This window comes from Eretmochelys imbricata, chromosome 3 (genome assembly GCF_965152235.1).
Source record: "Eretmochelys imbricata isolate rEreImb1 chromosome 3, rEreImb1.hap1, whole genome shotgun sequence".
NCBI lineage: Eukaryota > Metazoa > Chordata > Testudines > Cheloniidae > Eretmochelys > Eretmochelys imbricata.
The window spans coordinates 161,230,038-161,250,825 of record NC_135574.1 but is presented as its reverse complement, the minus strand read 5'-3'; the positions used below and the strand labels follow the sequence as shown (position 1 = coordinate 161,250,825).

General features: G+C 39.1%; 1 protein-coding gene across 8 annotated transcripts in view; it reads left to right on the top strand.

Moving 5' to 3' along the window:
- Positions 1-20,788, top strand: part of MARK1 (microtubule affinity regulating kinase 1) — a 120,152-nt gene that overhangs the window by 73,465 nt on the left and 25,899 nt on the right. For 4 of the 8 annotated variants that reach the window (XM_077813736.1, XM_077813733.1, XM_077813732.1 and 1 more), the window contains 7 exons: positions 150-220; positions 3,747-3,803; positions 11,439-11,675; positions 11,753-11,872; positions 16,802-16,901; positions 17,545-17,657; positions 19,963-20,137. In XM_077813736.1, the coding sequence (XP_077669862.1) occupies positions 150-220; positions 3,747-3,803; positions 11,439-11,675; positions 11,753-11,872; positions 16,802-16,901; positions 17,545-17,657; positions 19,963-20,137 (873 nt within the window). The remainder of the gene's footprint in view (positions 1-149; positions 221-3,746; positions 3,804-11,438; positions 11,676-11,752; positions 11,873-16,801; positions 16,902-17,544; positions 17,658-19,962; positions 20,138-20,788) is intronic. The other 4 variants (XM_077813734.1, XM_077813738.1, XM_077813735.1 and 1 more) reach the window with 2 other exon arrangements.

Here is a 20,788-nt window from a genome sequence, read left to right as displayed (position 1 = left end):
TCCTCTATTGAAGTTGATGGAGCTACAACTGTTAACACTAGCTGAGCATCTGGCCCAAATTCATGGTATGTGGGTATTTTGCTTGATAGTCTGGTATAAATAATAAAGCCTGAGCAGTATAACTTATGCTTCATCTTTTTCTGGTTCAGGAGAGGTGTTTGACTACTTAGTTGCACATGGAAGAATGAAAGAAAAGGAGGCCCGTGCAAAATTTAGGCAGGTATGAAATTGTTTCTGTTTACAGTATTTTTAATGAACTTCAACTCAAAAATATTCGCACATTTTTTTAAAAAGTGAAAGCTCATAGTTGTAGTGATGTGTATTAAAGCTAGAATGGAAAAATCCCTCAGGAGGCAAATACCTATTTCCTGAGCATAATTTAAAAATAGTAAGACTGTTTAAGCTTTTGTTAATGGATATTCTTGAGAAACTAAATTTCTTTCATTATGACTCACTCCAGATTTTATTAACTCTTTGAGTATCCTGAAATAATCAGATGTTCTTCAGTGAGGTTGTTATATGGCGATATAAACTTTTAGTTTACTCATTTATAATAAATCATGTATTTTATTAGGGGTACTCTTTAAAATATTCTATCATCATCACTTCTTTCCTGAGTACTAATCTTCACGTATGGTTACTGCCAAGAGGATTAGGGGCAGGTTTTACTTGTGCACTTAGCCTTTTTCCAGTCGTCCGGGACTTCCCCGGATCGCCATGAGTTTTCAAAGATAATGGCCAATGGCTCTGCAATCACATTCACCAACTTCTTTAGCACTCTCAGATGCAGCGCATGCAGCCCCATGGACTTGTGCTCATCCAGCTTTTCTAAATAGTCCTGAACCACTTCTTTCCCCACAGAGGGCTGGTCGCCTCCTCCCCATGCTGTGCTGCCCAGTGCAGTAGTCTGGGAGCTGACCTTGTTCGTAAAGACAGAGGCAAAAAAAGCATTGAGTACATTAGCTTTTTCCACATCCTCTGTCACTAGGTTGCCTCCCTCATTCAGTAAGGGGCCCACACTTTCCTTGACTTTCTTCTTGTTGCTAACATACCTGAAGAAACCCTTCTTGTTACTCTTAACATCTCTTGCTAGCTGCAACTCAAAGTGTGATTTGGCCTTCCTGATTTCACTCCTGCATCCCCGAGCAATATTTTTATACTCATCCCTGGTCATTTGTCCAATCTTCCACTTCTTGTAAGCTTCTTTTTTGTGTTCAAGATCAGCAAGGATTTCACTGATAAGCCAAGCTGGTCGCCTGCCATATTTACTATTCTTTGTACACAACGGGATGGTTTGAACCTGTAACCTCAATAAGGATTCTTTAAAATACAGCCAGCTCTCCTGGACTCCTTTCCCCCTCATGTTATTCTCCCAGGGGATCCTGCCCATCAGTTCCCTGAGGGAGTCAGTCTGCTTTTCTGAAGTCCAGGGTCCATATTCTGCTGCTCTCCTTTCTTCCCTGTGTCAGGATCCTGAACTCGACCATCTCACGGTCACTGCCTCCTAGGTTCCCATCCACTTTTGCTTCCCCTACTAATTCTTCCCGGTTTGTGAGCAGCAGGTCAAGAAGAGCTCTACCCCTGGTTGGTTCCTCCAGCACTTGCACCAGGCAATTGTCTCTTACACTTTCCAAAAACTTCCTGGATTGTCTGTGCACCGCTGTATTGCTTTCCCAGCAGATATCAGGGTGATTGAAGTCTCCCATGAGAACCAGGGCCTGCGATCTAGTAACTTCCGTGAGTTGCTGGAAGAAAGCCTCGTCCACCTCATCCCCCTGGTCCGGTGGTCTATAGCAGACTCCCACCATGACATCACCCTTGTTGCTCACACGTCTAAACTTAATCCAGAGACACTCAGGTTTTTCTGCAGTTTCATACTTGAGCTCTGAGCAGTCATACTGCTCCCTTATATAAAGTGCAACTCCCCCACCTTTTCTGCCCTGCCTGTCCTTCCTGAACAGTTTATATCCATCCATGACAGTACTCCAGTCATGTGAGTTATCCCACTAAGTCTCTGTTACTCCAATCACATCATAATTCCTTGACTGTGCCAGGACTTCCAGTTCTCCCTGCTTGTTTCCCAGGCTTCTTGCATTTTGTATAGGCACTTGAGATAACTCGCTGATCGTCCCTCTTTCTCAGTATGAGGCAGGAGCCCTGCCCTCTCGCACGCTCCTGCTCGTGCTTCCTCCCGGTATCCCACTTACCTCAGGGCTTTGGTCTCCTTCCCCCGGTGAACCTAGTTTAAAGCCCTCCTCACTAGGTTAGCCAGCTTGCTTGCGAAGTATGAGGAGAGAGTCTGAAAGAGGGAATTTCTATATTTATTAAAATTTTAAAAATCTTCATTACATCAGTTTGTGATATATAGTCATTCTAACAGCATTTGCTAGTACTGTATTGAATAAAGTAATTTGACTAGAATGATACCACATTCAATGGGCTAAATTAATTTAAAGTGATTCCCTTCATATGTTGAAAATTTCGGTTACTTTGAGGAATGTTTTATGTAATGAAATCTTTTACCCTGAAGTTTTGGATGCTTAACCCTAGAAGGATAAATAGCATAAAAATACCTTTTCCTGTTTATGGAGTGGGTCCTCTGGGTTAAAAGATTAATATCAACAAATTAGTAATTTATAATGTGGCAGCTTAATAGCATAGGATATAAACGTTATGGCATGTCGTTCGCGAAAATAAAAACATAGTGGATACGTTTTTAAATGTATATTTCTTCTTTGAGTGATTGTCTGTAAGTATTCCATTTTAGTGTGTTTGTGCGCTGCCAACACAGGAGATTTGGATCTTTTTGGACTAGCAGTACTTGTTCGCTTGCACTTGCAGCTCAGAGCCCTTGTGCAAACCCCCCCCCCCCCCCCCCCCCGGATAGAAAAGAGTCAATGTGGGCTAGCCACCTCTCAGTAACTTCTAACTGTGGCGTAGGCTGAGATGAAATGACTAGTGCTGTCCATTTTTTCTGTGTTTTGCATAGGATTAGTTAGTAAATACTTATGTATAAATTAGGAATTATATTTGGTATAGGTTTCATTTGGGTAACTTTGTTCTTAATTTCTTGGTTGCCTAGTACTGGGTTCTCAGTCTTCATTGCTAAGCCAAAATCGCCCAGTTTCAAATATTGCCCTTTATGTGGTATTGCCATCCTTCTACTGAATGTTTATTTTGCTTAGGGGAAGGGCGTATATTTAGCAAATGCTCAGTTTGCTGTGCGTTTTGAAAGTGAATACGGAAGTTCAAAGAGGCCAGGCTGAAAATGTACTTTTTCCATAAATGTTTGAGGCCAGTCTCAAATCTGGGCTCCCAGGATCCTTCTCTTTGTGAGCAGACCTCCTTCTCTACTAAAAAGAGCTCTGGGTGTTTCTGTGTATTAAAGTTCTGTCTCTCCTACTCCTTTGGCAAAGGCTGTAGCTCCAAAAACGTCAGAGGGGGTAGAAGACTCCATCGTTATAACTTTTTATAACCTTGAAGGGGGTACAAGGGCGCTGGAAGCACAGGCTCAGGCTGGTAAGCACTGCTAGTCCAAAAAAAAAAAAAAAAAAGTCCCGATCTCCGGCATTGGGGATGCACAAACGAGAACATCAGTTACTGTAAGGATTTTTACACTCCCTGTATGTAAAAATACTTAATTCTCCACTAATGCATACTAGGAGGCAAAATTAAGTATAAGCTATGAAAAACCCTAATTATATAGGGATTCAAATTAATTCTTATTGAAAATGTTGGTGTTTCAGATTGTATCTGCTGTGCAGTACTGCCATCAAAAGTGCATTGTTCATCGTGACCTCAAGGTAGGTTTCTGTGTTTTTGCTTTTTTTTTTTTTTTTTTTTTTAACATAACTAATTGACAGTATTAGAGCAAGTTCACCTATCTCTCTTTCCACATAGCTGCCATTGCTGTAGTATGAGTGCTTCAAACACATTAATGAATTTAGCTTCACAATACCCCCACGAAGGTGGGAGGTACTATTGTCTTCATTCCATACTTGGCGAATTGAGGTATATAGAAATTAAGTGGCTTGCCCAACATCACAAGGAGGCCTGTGACAGAGACACGAAAAGAACCTAGATCTCCAGAGTCCCTGTTTAGTGCCTTAACCAGAAGACCAAAAATTATAGCTAATGATTAAGGATAGGATTCTGTCATGGAGGACTTTCTGGGACCTCTGTAACTTCTGGGGTATGGTCAGAGCAGCCTTGTGACTGCCAAGGCAGCAGCTGATCAGGGTTAGGTCAGCCCCTGCTGCGGGGGAGCAGTGGCGGGACAGGAGCGGCTGCAAGGCCCAGCAGCACTCTGCTTGTCCTCCCCTTCTTCTCTTCTCCCCCTCTCCTTCCCCCCCCCCCAGGTATTTTTAGTAAACGTCAGGGATTTTTACTCAAAATACCTGTGACAGAATCCAAATGCACTGAATGCATCCGATGAAGTGAGCTGTAGCTCATGAAAGCTTATGCTCAAATAAATTTGTTAGTCTCTAAGGTGCCACAAGTACTCCTTTTCTTTTTGTGACAGAATCGTGACCCATACTAATGATATACAAATATCCACAAATTGAAAATGAAAAAGCTCATTTTAATGCATATTTATTATAGTCATAAATGCTGCCAGCTATCATGGTTTCTAGATTAAGACAATTTATAGTAAAATGCTTAAACTGATCACGTCTTTTAAAAATCTGTAAGAAATGTGGGTTTTTTCATCTGTTCTTCTTCACTCTAAGTATTTGGTGGTTCAGAGTTGGAGTACTGCAGTGTCTGACTGCTTTCACTCACTGTGCAGCCTTTATTGTTCTTTGTAAATTGTTATTGTCAGCGAGGATAGTTAGGTTAGTGATTAGAGTAGTGTTTCCTCTTTTTGTCCTCCCTCTTTATTTTCTGTACCTGTTGTAGGGAACTTGTTTTTCTCTGGATCTACCCAGCACAGCATCTTGCTTGATAGGTGAAGCAGAAATTGCCAAGGTTTCAGAATTGCCTTTCCAACGAGGCAGTAATGCCTCTTAACTTTGGACACACCAAATGTGTTTCATGTTTGGGGAAGGGCATGTTATTGACAGGTGATCAATTTGTAAATCATTCTCAATGAGGATGCAGACAGCTAGTGAGACATATCTAAAAATGTTCTTAATGGAAAAATGCATGTATCCATCCTAAGACCCCAGGATCCCTGGGGCAGAAAATCCTGATCAGTTGTCATCTGAAAGTACTGCTGTCACCTCCTCATCAGGCTGCTCCTTGGGTGTGAACAGTCTTCTTTCTCACCTCTAATGACAAGGGGGAAGAGAGGCATTCTGATGTTAAAGGGAGAAGATCTAGTTCTCCTACAATGGAAACTAGCTCTAAGAAGCATAAATCTTCTGCATTTGTCTGCTAGGTCCCTTTGTGACCCATTTGGACTCCGGTCACTGAGCCCCAGTATTGGTCTCCTCAGACTGAAAAACTTCACCAGGTACTACTTGTGCAGCACTGAAGCATACAGTATTAGCATCTTCGGTACCAACCACCCTGGTACCAGTGTTGTGGATTCACCACCTCTTGGCATCTGAGTTCTCAGTACTGAGGAATTTTGTGGTACTAGGAGATCTGTCTTATCTGTAACAACTCACCACTGTTAGCTGATACTAAGGTTTTCCTCCTCTGGTACCATGTACTTCGCAGATGGGTACTGGCTAGAACAAGGGACGAGAGTTGCCTACTACGAATCTTGCTTCAGCTCCACTACTTCAGGAGTAGTAGCCCTCAGCTTCTGATGATAGCAAAGAGCCTTCTTGTTCACTAGGGTCATGATCAATGACTTACATCTTTGAAAGGGAATCCAGGGTTTATTATTGTTACCTTATCTCCAAAAGACCTAGGGATCCTAATTCCTGGTGTCCTCCACCATGGCCCCCCCCGGTCCTTATGCTTACCAAGCACCTTTGATAGTACGGGACGTATGGGGTTTTCAGTCTACAAGGGGAGCAGCATTTGTGTCATGGCCAGATCTAAAGCTCCATCTCTGCTGTTACAGAGAGTAGCACCCTAAACTATTCAAGAACCTTTATTACTGGTGAGCATCTGCATCGTGGCTCTGATGTAGAGCTTCAGACTGAGAATCTTAATGTACCATCTCCTGATGAGGTGGTTCTGCAATAATCAGCCTCAAATTTGATGAGTACAAATCCTTCCAAGAACTGCTCAGAATGGAGACGAACACACTGGAGGTACTGGTAGAAGTGGTCCAGGAGAGGTCTCACAAGCTCCTGGACATGCTGCACACCCCCATGCCAAGTTGTCTAATGAATGCCTTTAATTGAAGGCCTTTTGGATCCTGTTAAACTGCTCTGGCAAACACGAGCCTTGAGAGTTCCTACATGAAAAAGTGCAGAGCATTGGTACCAGGTCCTGTCTTCTGGAGTTGAGCTGCTTTACTCACATTCTACTCTAGGAGCCCTGGTGATATCTGCAGTCTACAAAAGATGGACACGAGGGCCCTTAGCAAGTTATCCCCTGGGACAGGAGTCCAGAAAATTAATCTTGTTGGATGGAAAAAGTACTCCTCGGCAAGCTTTCAGATGAGCATCACCAACTATCAATTGCTGTTGGCAAAATGACTTTCTGAATAATGAAAACATTGCAGCATTCACTGGTAAAATCCCGCAGGACTGCAGAGAGGAATTTAAAGAGCTGATTACTGAAGGACAGCATGTTACATGCTTGTTCTCCAAGCAGAGCTTGATGCTTTGGATGTGGCAGCTAGGTCTGTGGCAACCTCAGCTGACATGAGACAATCATCCTAGCTGCAAGTGTCTGGCGTTCCTAGGGAGGTACAGGTTACCAGAGAAGAATGGCTTTTTGAAGGATGTGAGTTAAATACAAAAACTGATGAGGCCTTAGTCTTTGAAAATATTCTCATGCAATGCTCAGGTCTTTGGGAATTTATACTTGCAACATAACTTTAGTGGCGCTCCACCTTCTTGGCCTACAGAATGTGCTTTCCAATTGCCTTAGGAGAAAACCTGCAAGCAATCTTGAATAATCTGTGAAGAACTTCACATTCAAGAACTATTTGTCAATTGGAATCAACAGCCTACATATCTGTTAGCGATGTCACACAAGAAATGTCAAAACTTCTGCTTGAGAGGAGGTCTTGATCAAGGGTCTCTAAGCATCTGATCTCTCTCTAATGTCCCTCCTTGTCTTTTGCTACTCTGATACCCATTTCCTTTCTGATTGTTGATCAACAAACTACAGTTTTTGGCTTAGTAGGAGGACAGCAAATATCAAAGTGTATTGCTGTATTGTGGTTTCCTGAAGCATTTCCAGAAATTTTTCTTTGCTTTGAACTGCTACATAAAGTATGTTATTGTTTTGCATAGTGGAACTAAGTAGAGTAAAGCAAATAGCAGTATATTGGCTTTTTATTAGGAGTACCTGATTCTGCTGAAACATAAAAAGTCTGAGGAATGAAAAACAGACTATAGCAGCCCTTTGTTACAAAACAGGTCCTTCAGGGTGCATCCAGCTACAGTATGAGTAAATCAGCCATACTTTTCAGATGGTGACTCTGTGTTACGAAAGAGCAGAATCATTCTTTCTCTTGGATGTAATATTGGACTAAAATTTGTCATAAATTGGTAGTTTGAATGTGTTTTTCTGAAACTTTGACTCCTGTTGCAAATTGTACTGTACTTCTATGACATGGGAATTGAAACTTTACAAGCCAGAGAAAAAACATCCTGAGACATGCCCTCCTCTTGTTGTTCCTATATTTACCAAGAGCTATTGAGGGGGGAAGAAAGAGAAGCTTTGAGCTAGGTAATAAATCTGCTGCACATCATCTCCACATATATGAACATGGATAGTCATAATGGCAGTATGCTGCCGTATAGGACCACAATGTGTTTGTCATTGGTTTTAGGGGTGTCTCTTGCATGCGCAAAAAACAAACAAAAAACTAAAAGAATCAGCAGTAAAGGATTAACCAATAAAGAGAAAGAGGAGCTTGTTATAACTTGAGGATATTTCCTTTTTAATATATTATGGTCATAGCCTGAGGTGAACAAACTCAGAGAACAAAGATTGAACTGTATAGCCGAGGATATGTTGATTAAAGTTAACGGGAAGCATCCTCAAGTTATAATGAAATTGTTTGAAGAGTCCAGGTTTAAGGCTACAAAAATGGTCTATCAAATTGTTTAAAGATAGTTTTTAAAAACTAACATAAGCAAGAATTTCTTCTCTCCTTGTGTATTTCCTTCCCCCACTCCTGCTTTTCATTATCTTTCTTCAATCCACCTAATTACTTCCCACAGATTAGCAAAGGTTCTTCTCTCCAAAATAACTGAGTATTATTTTTAAATGGTTTCAAACAAATTAGAAGGGAGAGTCAGGGATTCTCTCAGTGTGAATAATGTAAAGGCAAATAGACACCGATTGTGTGCCAAGAGCTTTGCTGGACTGTAGTTGGAAGGAATGTTGAGGAAGGCCAATCTTGGTTCACTTTGATTTTAAAAGAACTCCATGGGGTTCAGTGCAAGCAATACTGAGATCCTGGAGAACAAAATGAGTCAAAGGGGTGGGATTAACATGAAAAAAACCCCAACAACCGGTTCACCTTTTAGCAGTTTGTTAGCCACATATTCTTGTTTTCTGAGTAAATACTTTTTTCAGTTTCATCTGGAGCGGGAGAGAAGGTTTAGTGGTGTCTTCATGGACATACAGGCTCAATTCTGAGTACAGCCAATCGTAGTAAAGGGATTCTATCCAATCAGAGTTACTTGCATAATCACTGTAAAATTATTGAAAACTTGCTGTTCAGCAATTATGCAAGTCCTTCAGTCTGCTTATGGCGATCATTTGATTGGAATACAGGCATTTTCACACTGTGCAGACACTGAGAAATAACAATATAGTAATTAAGCAAATCACACTTCCAGAACTGGCATATTACAAGGAACTATACAACTATCAAAATTAGTGCTGTTTCAGTAAACTGAAGAGTAACCCTGCATTGTGGCTGAGACATTCCATTTCACCAAAAAATTATTAGCATTTCTACAGCTATCTCACCCATTTGTTGTTTTAGCCGTTTATCTTTGCTAAATTTGAATGTGACAAAATATTTTATATGCATCTATATGTATACTGTATAATACACACATACAGGATTGCCTTTTGAGAAATTAGAGACATGCTACTTGTACTTACCATACATTTTTGATAAATTTCCCTGTCCTCTGCCCTCTAATAAGCCCGGGCCTATTCTAACATTCCAAATCCCTGAGATGATTTAACTATTCAACCTTGCAGAAAAGTATTTCATCCTCCACTCAGCTGTGCCATTTCCTCCAAAGTTGCACCTGTATGTGACCTGGTATGGTAGGATTCAATGCCGGGATAGTAACAGTGGCTGTAGATATTAAAATGTGACAGCCTTGAAGCCTAATGTCTTGAGCTATTCCAGGGTTAGACTTGAGAACTTTATGCCATTTGGAAGTGGGAGATTCCTGGCTTCCCAGTGGGACCCAGCACTTACTTCAATTCCATAAAGTCACGAGACATTGGATGTTTTCTATTTTTGATTATTTATACAGGTGTGTTTATATTAATTTTGAATTTCTCTCCCTCTGAGGTGTATACAGTTGTACTCATGGTAACTAAGGCTCCTGGCTTTGCAGGGAGAGGGATACTAGAAATAATCAAAATCAGACTGCTTAGGAACATTTTACAGGTTTTTAAAACAGTTTTCTCCTTAACACATGGCATATCCAAATGATGAGGGAATGCTGTGGTATGAAGATTTTCTTTAGCACTTGTTTGTGTTGACCTGCATAACTCATTGTGGCTTCACTACTCCTGGGTAATGTGACTGACTGCCACAAACTCAAGCTGACAAAACTTTTATAGTAACTGTCCTATAGTCCACCTGTGTAAATACACACAGCACATTACTGAAGTGTAAATGTTTCTGAGATTTGCCTGGCTGCTGCTGCTGCTATTAAAGCATGCTGAGTAACGATGGAGGAGGGGAAACTTTTTGGTAAAGGATGCTGAAATAAAGTACAGAAAGTACCATGAAATATCTATTGTCCAAGCAGACACTTGTGTTTTAAAGTCCTAAATGAGGGTAGAAAGAACCGGAAGTTTTTAAAATTTAAGATGGATTTATTTATTTAAAATAAAACAATATTTAAATTATTTTTCTTTTCAAAAATAAACCTGTTTAAAAATTAAGTAAGGCTTAAACTTACTATAATTAAATTTAAGTAATTAAGCAATACATATTTGTTGCAGAAGTTTTTAAAGAAAGTCAAACCACTGAACTGGTGGAAGTCACTGGCTAGGCACCCGGAACCATTTGTTGAAGTGCTAAATCAGCTTTTGATAGCAGTAACCTCTTCTCCTAGTGCAGAGAATATTTTCTTCATTTCAGTTTATCCAATCAATATAGTTCAAAGTCAAGTCTGACTGAGAGTTGAAAAAACTAGGAAAACTTGTTTTCCTCTTCCAGTCTTTAAATAAAAATGAGGTCTGAGAAGAGGGTCTGCTAGTTCTAAAAATCTAGAAGGACATGGTGACCAGAAACAATCAGTTAAATTTACTAACTAAAGATACCTCCTTTGTCTAATAAACCAGTTATTTTTGCATGCAAAACTTGTTTTGATCAACCTTTTTTCTTACATATGTGACATGTTTAAGGTAGTTCTATTTAACCGATAAAAAACAATATTATAATGCTGTTTTCGTGCAGTTACTTGAATTCCAATTTTCATCCAAATGCAGCGTGACATAAATCACAAGTAAATAATTAATCATCTAGTAAATAAGAAATGCATCATTCACTATTTTCTAACACAATAAAAAATGTAAAAATAAGAATAAATATCTTAATCTACGTAACTGCTTAAATAAATGCATATAGATGTAGTGTATCCTCCTAGTTAGCAAAATGTACCAAGTTTAGTGTAAAAGTTATATTTAATTGCAAATCAGCATGCTTTACTAATCAATGAGAATCAACCCCTTTTCTTCCCACACCTACCCATACACATGGCAACATGCCTGGGACTCAATTTATATCCTTTGGAATCAAACTGGTTAAGTCTTCTAGGCCAAAGCTGTCAATTTAGAAGCACTAGATTGCTTTTGAATTCAGTCAGCTAGTTTTAACTGCTGTCTAGCTTTATGCACTGTAAATTATTGTCTGAACAATAAATCCTTTGAATTTAACTTTATTTGCACCTCAGAATTGGACTCCGAATATTTTAAATAGCAATACTCTAAGTAGTGCATTCACAGGGTTTGTTTCCTTTGTTCTCTAATGTCAAACAGTCAAATCGTATATTTTGGAAAATGTAACTTTTCTTATCAACAAATGATGCACACTGATATGTTGATCTTTATTGTGATGTATAAATTTGGTCATTTTTCTTTCAATATTTTTCTCTTAGGCAGAGAACCTTCTGCTTGATGCAGACATGAACATTAAAATTGCAGATTTTGGTTTTAGTAATGAATTTACAATTGGTAACAAACTAGACACTTTTTGTGGAAGCCCACCCTATGCTGCTCCTGAACTTTTTCAAGGAAAGAAATATGATGGCCCAGAGGTAGATGTATGGAGTCTTGGAGTTATTCTTTACACACTAGTCAGTGGCTCCTTGCCATTCGATGGTCAGAATTTAAAGGTACAGTTGAAATTTGACATCTCAATTTCAATTTGCTATCTTTTCAGTGTCAAGAATATATTTTCTTTTCTGTCTAGGAACTGAGGGAGCGAGTATTACGGGGGAAGTACCGTATTCCATTCTATATGTCCACAGACTGTGAAAATCTACTGAAAAAACTACTGGTACTGAATCCAATAAAACGAGGGAGCTTAGAAGTAAGTAATTTCTTTCTGAAATTATCTTCACAGCAAGAATGAACTACTTACTCCAATAACCAGATAGGGCATTGTTTTTGAAAGCAAGAGCCCACTTCAGTTCTGTTGTAGAGGCCTGCAGTGCCTAGGATTGTCAGGAAGCATTGCAGAGGGCAGCGCAGTTTGAATCTGAGGCGAGGCCGTGGAGTCTTTTCCCTTTCTAACTTTTGGCTGATCAAAGGACTGTCACTTTAAGAGCATTGGGAAATTAGTTTTCCTTTGTTTGGTATCATAAACACAAATATTGAAAGCCATTACTATGGTAAACTTGATATTTTATTTGTGTATAGATTCAGATCACAAATCTAATTGCCGTTTTATATTGCTTTTGGAGATCTGTGGCAAAGAAAGATTTATTATTTGATAATGCCCATCCAGTATCAGAAATAAAAAGTACAATAAATGATAAAATGTTTGAGGTACAATGTGCATTAGTCACTAGTGACCTTTATTTCATCTTCACATATTTGCTTTCATAGCAGAGGATGGTGTTCCAGAGAATTCATCCCATTTAAGTAGTTTTTTCTTTCCAGTGTAGTGATCTGAGCTTTCTTGCATGCCTGGCTAGGAAGCATATTCATAGCGAGCTATGCTTGTATACAGCTTTTTCTTTCAAGCTGGGCTTACTTTGTGATTTGTCACAAGCATTTTCCATTTCAGAATAACTGCTGTGTTCAGCAGTTGGATGGAAGTTGGATAATGGTGTCTTCTGATTGGTTGGTTGTCATAAATTACATTATATTCCTGCCTAGAGAATACATTGATAAGAGCTTAGTCACTGCAAGAAGCTGAAAGGCTGACCTCAGAATGATTGGCTTCTTCCAGCCTTCCATTTATAAGTTTCTTCTTGTAAAGAGATTCAGGTCTAGCACTTGAGACTAAAGATTCTTGGAAACCCTGGAGGCATAACTTGGCTCCTCAGTGTTTATGGGTATGACAATCATATACTCCTATTCTTTGAACCCATCATTGTCCCTGTAGAGTGCTGCTGATGGCAGCCATACAGGAGCCTGCTTTTTTAGGGTAGAAAATGGGTCACTGCCAAATATCTGCAAAAAGAGAGTGAATAAACAATCTGAGGCACTCTTGAAATGAAACATTGGGCAAGAATCCATCCTTTAATTTGAAGGAGAGCACCATCACAAAAATGCATTTTATTAATGAGATATGAAGTATTGTTTGGGGTGAAAAGTTTAGGGTACATGGCTTGGAAAGAAATCTATATATCTGCCTGAGTGCTGCTTCTAGTCCTCTTCAGCATGTTACCGATAGGGACAAAATCAGCTCACATTTCCATCAGAAAATGCTGCACTTGTTACCGTTACAATTAATATATATGATTCTTGGAACTGGAAAAGATTTGAGAATATTTTTCTCTTTTTAGTTTGTGTGTTTTGACAGTATTTTGTTTAGTCAGCGTCACTCTTTTGTTAATGTCATTTGTTGTTTCTGAGCCATGCACTAACTAGCATGACACTCTCATAGTGCTCTGGTAAGAGATCCGGTGTGTGGTTTTTTTTCCCCAAGAGGGTGTTTACCAGTAACAGCAGCAGTAAAATTGGAACTGAAGAAACAGCACCTCGAGCAGTAGGCTTAGCCCTTGGGCTGGTATGTGTTATGTAAATATTATAAACCTTGTTTGTGTAGGCCTTTTCCATATGAACAAGGAAGCATATTTTAAAAGTAGGAAAATATTGTTTTACGATCACAAATGTTGATGGGATATTTAGGGCAGCGTTTCTCAAATGTGGCCACCAGGGGCTTTTCTTGCAGCCAGAGCCTCCTGGGCTGTGATGGGGGGAAGGCAAAGTAGAGTCCCCTCTCCCTCTCTGTTGCTCCTGGACGTTGGGTACAGCAGCAGGGGTTGTGCCCTGCCCCCCTCTGGAGACACCTGGGGCACACTGCTGGAGGAGCAGGCAGCCAGTGAGTTCCCCAGCTTCCCAGTTGTGGTGGGGCTCAGGCTTTGGGCTTCAGCCCTGAGGTGGTGGGGCAGCAGGCTCTGGCCACGGAGCTTTGGGCTCCAGCCCTGGGCTCTAGCTATGCAATGGCAGGCCCCGGGCTCCAGTTGGGAGCCTTCAGCTTCTTGCCGCAGGGCTTCAGGCTCTAGCCCCCCCACTGCCTCCCCGTCTTCCCTGGCCCCCACTGCCTCCCCCAACCGTCCATCCAGGGCTTAATTTGTCCCCAGGCTTGCCAGGGCTGAGTAAGTCTGCTGTGAAAAGTGATACGTGTATGTTTGTAAATATCACTTTTCACAACAGACATATTAGCTAGCAATAAATAAATTACAATGATTTGGACATGTATATGTTCATATTTATTTGGTTTTCCTAAAGCTAATCAAGAATTTTAGGAAAAAGTGTGAGGGCGCGCCGCACTCTGAGAACCCCTGATTTAGGGGCAGGTACAATACCAGAAACTACTTGGAACTTTTTAAAATTGACAAGATTTCAAGTTCTCTAAAAGAAATAAGAGGTACGCTTTAAAAGTGCTTTACTGCAAGTGGGCTTTTTTGGATATTGAATAGTAACTAGATAATACTTCTAAATTAATGCACTTAATTGACAAAAATTAGTGAATTTTAGCTTAAAAACATACCCATCTTTAAAAGATGGAGGACTAGATTAGAGAAGCTTGAACCATAGATCTGAATAGCAAGGAGAGGGACAAAACTAAAGGCACTGCATCAGAAATGGTATTGGTCCAGTCATGTTGCTGGAAGGTCTAGTGGGGATGGAGGAGAGGAATGGGATGCTTTTCAGAAGGGTGGTTCCTCTTGGCCAAAAATATCATTGTAGAAACAGTTTTGCATTCCTGCTACATTTGCTGAGGATACTACTAAAAAACTGAAGGATTCCAACATCTTCTGTCTGTTGTGAACTTTGCAGTCAGATGTGATAAGACTCCTTGTAAATAATCATTTGACTCTGTGGCCAGAAGACAGCAGCAGTTTGTGTCCATTAGCAAAAATTATTATGAAGATTATTTCTAAGGCAGAATTTTAATCATATATCTGGTGATCTTACTGTCAGCAAAACATCAGTTGGCTAATAAGTGAATAATAATAATAAGCTAATATCTGAATAGCGGTTTTTAAGATTTTGTTCTTTGTACTATTAATAGTAGTAAGACAAATATGGGTCTTTAGTTTGGCAGCCATGTAGTAGTGCAAGACACCAGGTTGCATCCTAGGAAAATTGAGCCTTTCTCTCTTAGTGGGATTCAACTGACTTGTTTTGTGGAGGTGACATTTTTGGAGAGGGGGAGGGTAGATTGGTGGTCACATCTCTTTTGGCAATCTGGTGAGCAGCATTTGTGTCGATCTTTAAAGAGGCTTTGCTACCTGTCATCGTAGCTGAAGGATAAGCATTGTTTCTAGCTATTCAGCAGGAGGTGGGTATGTTGAAGGAACAAATTTGGCGGAGCTTTGGGATTCCCTCTGAATAATTCTTCAGGAATGGCAAAGTGTATCAGGAAGAAATCTCCCAAAAATGCATAGATATACTCTATAATATTAAAGATGGTTGCATTTCATGGAAATAGTTAAATGAAAAGTTCTTTCTTGAGATGAACTGTGAATATGTTTTGAAACGAGACAATCCACAGGAAAAGATGAATGGTCATAGCCAATGTTTATTGCCCTGTCTTGCAAAGGACAACAGTCATTTGGGAACATAGTGGCATTTCTACACAGTCTCTTAAATTATTTGAAGAAATTGTAGTTATAATTTATTTCAAAACAATTTTTATTTGTTTTGCAGTAGCACATAGAAGTCTCAACCAAACTCAGGGTCCCGTTGTGCTAGGTAATGTCCAAGCAGAGAGTATGAGAGACACAGATAGGGGAGGCAGAGACAGGGATTCAGCATCCAATCATAATGATGATTAGCAAATGTACTGTTACACGATTTTTTTTTTTAATTTGATGGGGGGGTTATTTATTTTAATGCATGTTAAATATTTTAAGGGGTGAGGGAGAAAGTAAGGGGTGGATGAATGAATTGGAACAAAGGAGTGTAGAAGACAAGGACGTGGAAGAAGAGATGGGGGAGCAAAGGAAATAGAAGAGTATTAAGGGCACAAGGAGTGGAGGGACAGTTAAGAAGAGTATGAGAAGAGGTCAGAATAAACAGCTCATCAGAAAACAACATAATGCCCAGAATGTAAACTGGAAGCATCAGTCCAGCATCACCAGAGATACACTAGTGCAGCTCCAGCTGTGCACGCTTAAGGGAGTCTTTCTTTGCTCCTGAGCAGGGTAATTGCAGCCACTGAGCCTTGTTTAGGTGCTGCTGCTTGACCCTTTTTGCCTTAGACAAATATGACATGCATGTCAGCCTGTGTAACCTGTGCGTGTAAAGATGTACAGTAATAGAATATTCTTATGAGATAATGACAGAGCATAATACTGTAGTTTCATTTTTTTTTTTTTTTTAAAAGCCTTGTAGAAAATTATAAAGATAGAAAGAACCTATTAAGCTAGCAGGGCTACATCTCAAGCTATAAGTTGCAGATAATTCCCTAAAAATTCCCTTAAACATCTGTCCTAATAGCAAACACTGGTTTATTATTATGGTAACTATACAAAAGGGCAACTTATGTCCATCTTTTCACCATGCAGATAATGGTAGCTTTTGAGCACTGCTGTGATACAAGATCTCCTTTTATAAAGGTCCTATTTGTGGTTAGTTAATTGGCCAAGCAGTATTGTTGTCATTCACGTAGGTATGTATTGGTTGATGCTGGAACTAAGAAACATCTTGTTTTCTAAACCAGATCTTACAGGGGCTGATTCAATTCCCATTAAAATCAATGGGAGGCTTTCAGTTTACTTTAAAGCCCTAATTGAATAAACAGTGTAATACTTTAGCTGAGATTTGTTTAATTTCCTAGCAAATTATGAAGGATCGGTGGATGAATGTTGGCCATGAAGAGGAAGAATTAAAGCCATATACTGAGCCAGAACCAGATTTTAATGACACCAAAAGAATAGGTAAGGATTTTCATAATATATGGAAATAGATGATAAATGTTTCATTGCAAATAAAACAATTTGATAACAAGTGCCACAAAGGGAATTGGTTTATTACAAAAGTAAAATGTATTTGCTATTTATTTAAATGAGAAACTTTAACTTAGTTTCTTTCTAGAGCTATTTTGTGCTTTTGTCAGGTTAGGCATAGTTTAGTTTATTCATTTAAGTAGCACAGGTACAAAGTTTTCAAGAAAGTGGTAACATTGAAAACAATGGAGCTATAAGAAAAGGAGTACTTGTGGCACCTTAGAGACTAAAATTTATTTGAGCATAAGCTTTTGTGAGCTGTAGCTCACGAAAGCTTATGCTCAAGTAAATGTTAGTTTCTAAGGTGCCACAAGTACGCCTTTTCTTTTTGCGAATACAGACTAACACGGCTGCTACTCTGAAACCTGTCACAATGGAGCTATAGTTGTCATTCCTGAACAATAAATACAGTGTAGATTCATTTGAATTGTAGAATCATCAGTTATCTTCTAATGTTATGTTTTCCATTTTCGGTGTATATACATTGTCAAGAATCTCTAGGGCACTTGTCCAGCTAAGAATGGCTTTTTCTTTCTTTCTTTCTTTCTTTCTTTCTTTCTTTATTTATTTATAGACATAATGGTCACTATGGGCTTTTTAAGAGAGGAGATCCATGAGTCTTTAGTAAAGCAAAAGTATGATGAAGTCATGGCTACTTACCTGCTTCTAGGCAGAAAACCACCTGAAGTAAGTTTTATCTAACTTATATCTGCCAGTTTGAGTTTTAAATCTAGTTGTACTGAACATGCCCTATTTGTTTTTTTTTTTCATTTTATAATCACCTTGTATAAGACTTTCAGAAGTTAGTTTAGCTTGGGTTGGGTGACCGTTCATTTATGACTTTGCTTTGCAGACCTGGATTAAGTGTGTTTTAACTAACAAATAAAATGTAATTGTCCCCATATTTTCACGTTACAAGACAGTTAGCCATTGTACATGATTTGATGATATTCAGGAGAGGTCCAAGAACGTAACAACCGTGGCATTAATGATCAGGATTGAGTTCCTTGGGCAGTGGTGGTGGTGTATATGGAAAATTACACAACCCTTGGAAATTTAGTTCTATTCACTGTTGTCCGTTGTGTCCATTAAAATTATGGAATTGGAGAGAGGTGAGAAATCCACTACTCAAAGTGAAGGGACTTACTGAGGTCCTGATCCAAAACCCATTAAGTTCCCAAGTGTCTTTCTATAGACTTCAGTGGGTTTTGGATCTGGTCCTAAGTGTCTTATGGAAATAACAGACATCAGTTAAAAAAAATCATTACAAATAAAATTGTTTTTGAAATAATTCACTGGGCAAAGTGATGAATCCTGTGCAACCTGGTTAATTGTAAATCAGCATCGTCTCCCCTTGGCTTCTCTTGGCCTCCTAAGAGCAATTTAGGATGAAAGAGGCTGAATAACACTCTTCTGCAGTACTGCCTCAGCCATGCCAAGAATTAATGGACAGGAGATGACTATTCAGCCCTTGAGAGGTTGGCTAATCCTATGTGATAAATGCACTGGGACCTGGCCAGTTTCTTAGCAGTTTGTGATGCCACTGAAGAGTGCTAAGCCAGGGAGCAGGAAGTGTTTCTAGTTACTGGGTGTGCAATTTGACTTGGAAGTTTTAGGAGGGACTTAATCACAATTAATCTTCCTGCACAGTCTGCTGTTGTCCCTCAGTGTAGAGTTCTAAGTGACAAGTACTTTGAGATGAGTACTCTGTTCTAAGGATTAAATTATTACGGTTATCTCATTCATTGACACATGCAAGGCTAGATGGTCTGAGGTTTCAAATGGTCTCTGTAAATATATTGTTTATAAACTACTAGCTTTTATTATGCAGAAATGGTGTGAAGTGACAGGAAAAAATGTTACATTTAAACTTAAGTGCAATAAATATTAACTGTGAAATACAACTAGAAAAACAGAAAATGTAATATTTCATGATAGCAGTAATTCTTACAAAATACTGAGTTTAGATACACTATTTTGTTAAATATTTTAACTGAACAAGGGTGTATTTATCTTATTGTATTCTTAAAGAATTATGAGCCATTTCATCCTTTCATGAGTTAATCCTGTACTGGGACAGGAAATACTCTCCAACTCTTGTGGAACTAGCAGAAATCTGACGATAACTTGAGATCTTCAGTGATCTCAATAGATCCAGCCACAGGCTGGGACCTTGCTTATGGAGGAACTTTGTTTCCACGCTGCCTCCTAGCACTTCTTCTCCTCTTTGACAGCATGGCTTTGATATACTCATCCTCCAGTGCATTCCTTCACTAGCCACTGCCCACCCCACACCTCCTGTACATTGGTACAGATTAGGAATCTGACAACTCTTTCCATCTGAGAAATGTCAGCATTTAAATTTAGACAATCACACTGCTATTAGTAACAGTTTTCTTTATAGTGCTTGTTAGTCTGTGAAGCCAAAGGCAGAATTACCTAGGCCCAAAGAATGTGTTAAAAGCACTAAAACATTCTTCAGTCATTACTACTTGCTTTCCTAACCTAATTTCTGGACTTAACTTTTATTCCAAGTTTGTTTGAAATGTTTTGAAATTGTTCTGATGTTAAAAATGTTATCAATGCAAAAAAAAGCCTTAAAACTAGATAAAATATTGAGGTTCTCCTGGTTTTCCTTCTTTTAAATAACGCTTATCATTCTGAGCTCTGATTGTACATTTTAAAACAAGTTCATTTGTGTTTAGGCAGATGTAATTTGAGCATATTTGTAGGGGTGTTATTGATTTTCACAATTCAGCATGGGCAGGATAAGCATGAACAATGATAGCTGAAGTTGAGAGTGTCCAGTCTTGAAGAAAATTAAATTTTAAAATAGGCAATTTTTTATTTTAGCTTACTTAATTTAAAAGCCTTAACGACCAAATCAAGGACTTTATATAAAAATCCTTCACTATATAATGATATGGTAGTGCTGATAATGTTAATTTGTCTACATTTCAAAAATATTTAAAATGCTTTCTTATGCTTGTAGTTTGAAGGAAGTGAATCCCTGTCCAGTAGTAACCTGAGTCAAAGGTCTCGACCCAGCAGTGACCTCAACAACAGCTCTATGCAGTCTCCTGCTCACCTGAAAGTCCAGCGGAGTATATCGACCAATCAGAAACAACGACGGTTCAGTGATCATGGTGGGGATGACGTTCAAACAAGTAAAGTAACGTACACAGTTTAAATCTGAGTGTGCAGTGTTTTGTGAGCCTGGCACTCCGCCTCTCTGTGCATTTCTTATGTGCCTCATCACGCCACACCATGATGCTTCTTATCCGTACGAGTGCTTCTGTGGTAAATGTGGGCCAGCTTAATAGAATTGACCCTTTTGGGTTTGTTACTTCGGTGTAGCTGTCACCTTCTAAATTCTGTATGGAATTAAATACCAGTTCTAATTTTTCTGTTAAAAAAAAAAACTTATAGTTTTGAATCTAAAACAGTATATTGCAAATTCACAGTTCATCAGTTTGTGGGAGAGATCGTTAACTCCTGATCTGAATAAACTCCAAGACTGCAGGCTATTATGTTTTATAGTAAATACATTCTGAGTCTGAAGGCCAAATTGTCAGGTTAGCCAGGGATCATCATTTTACAAAGTTATTGGGAAGCATCTTCAGGTGGTAGTAGGTATACAAAATGGAGTAAATATTCACATTTTAAATATGAAAAGGTTTTTTAAAAAAAAACAAAAAAAACAGGCAGTCAAATGAAAAAACTTTCTTGACCCTTTCCTCCTCCTATTATTTTGACTTCCACCTCTTGCCAATCCTGTTCCCCCTGTACAGGTCAGTCTTGGGGGGTTTTTCACAGAA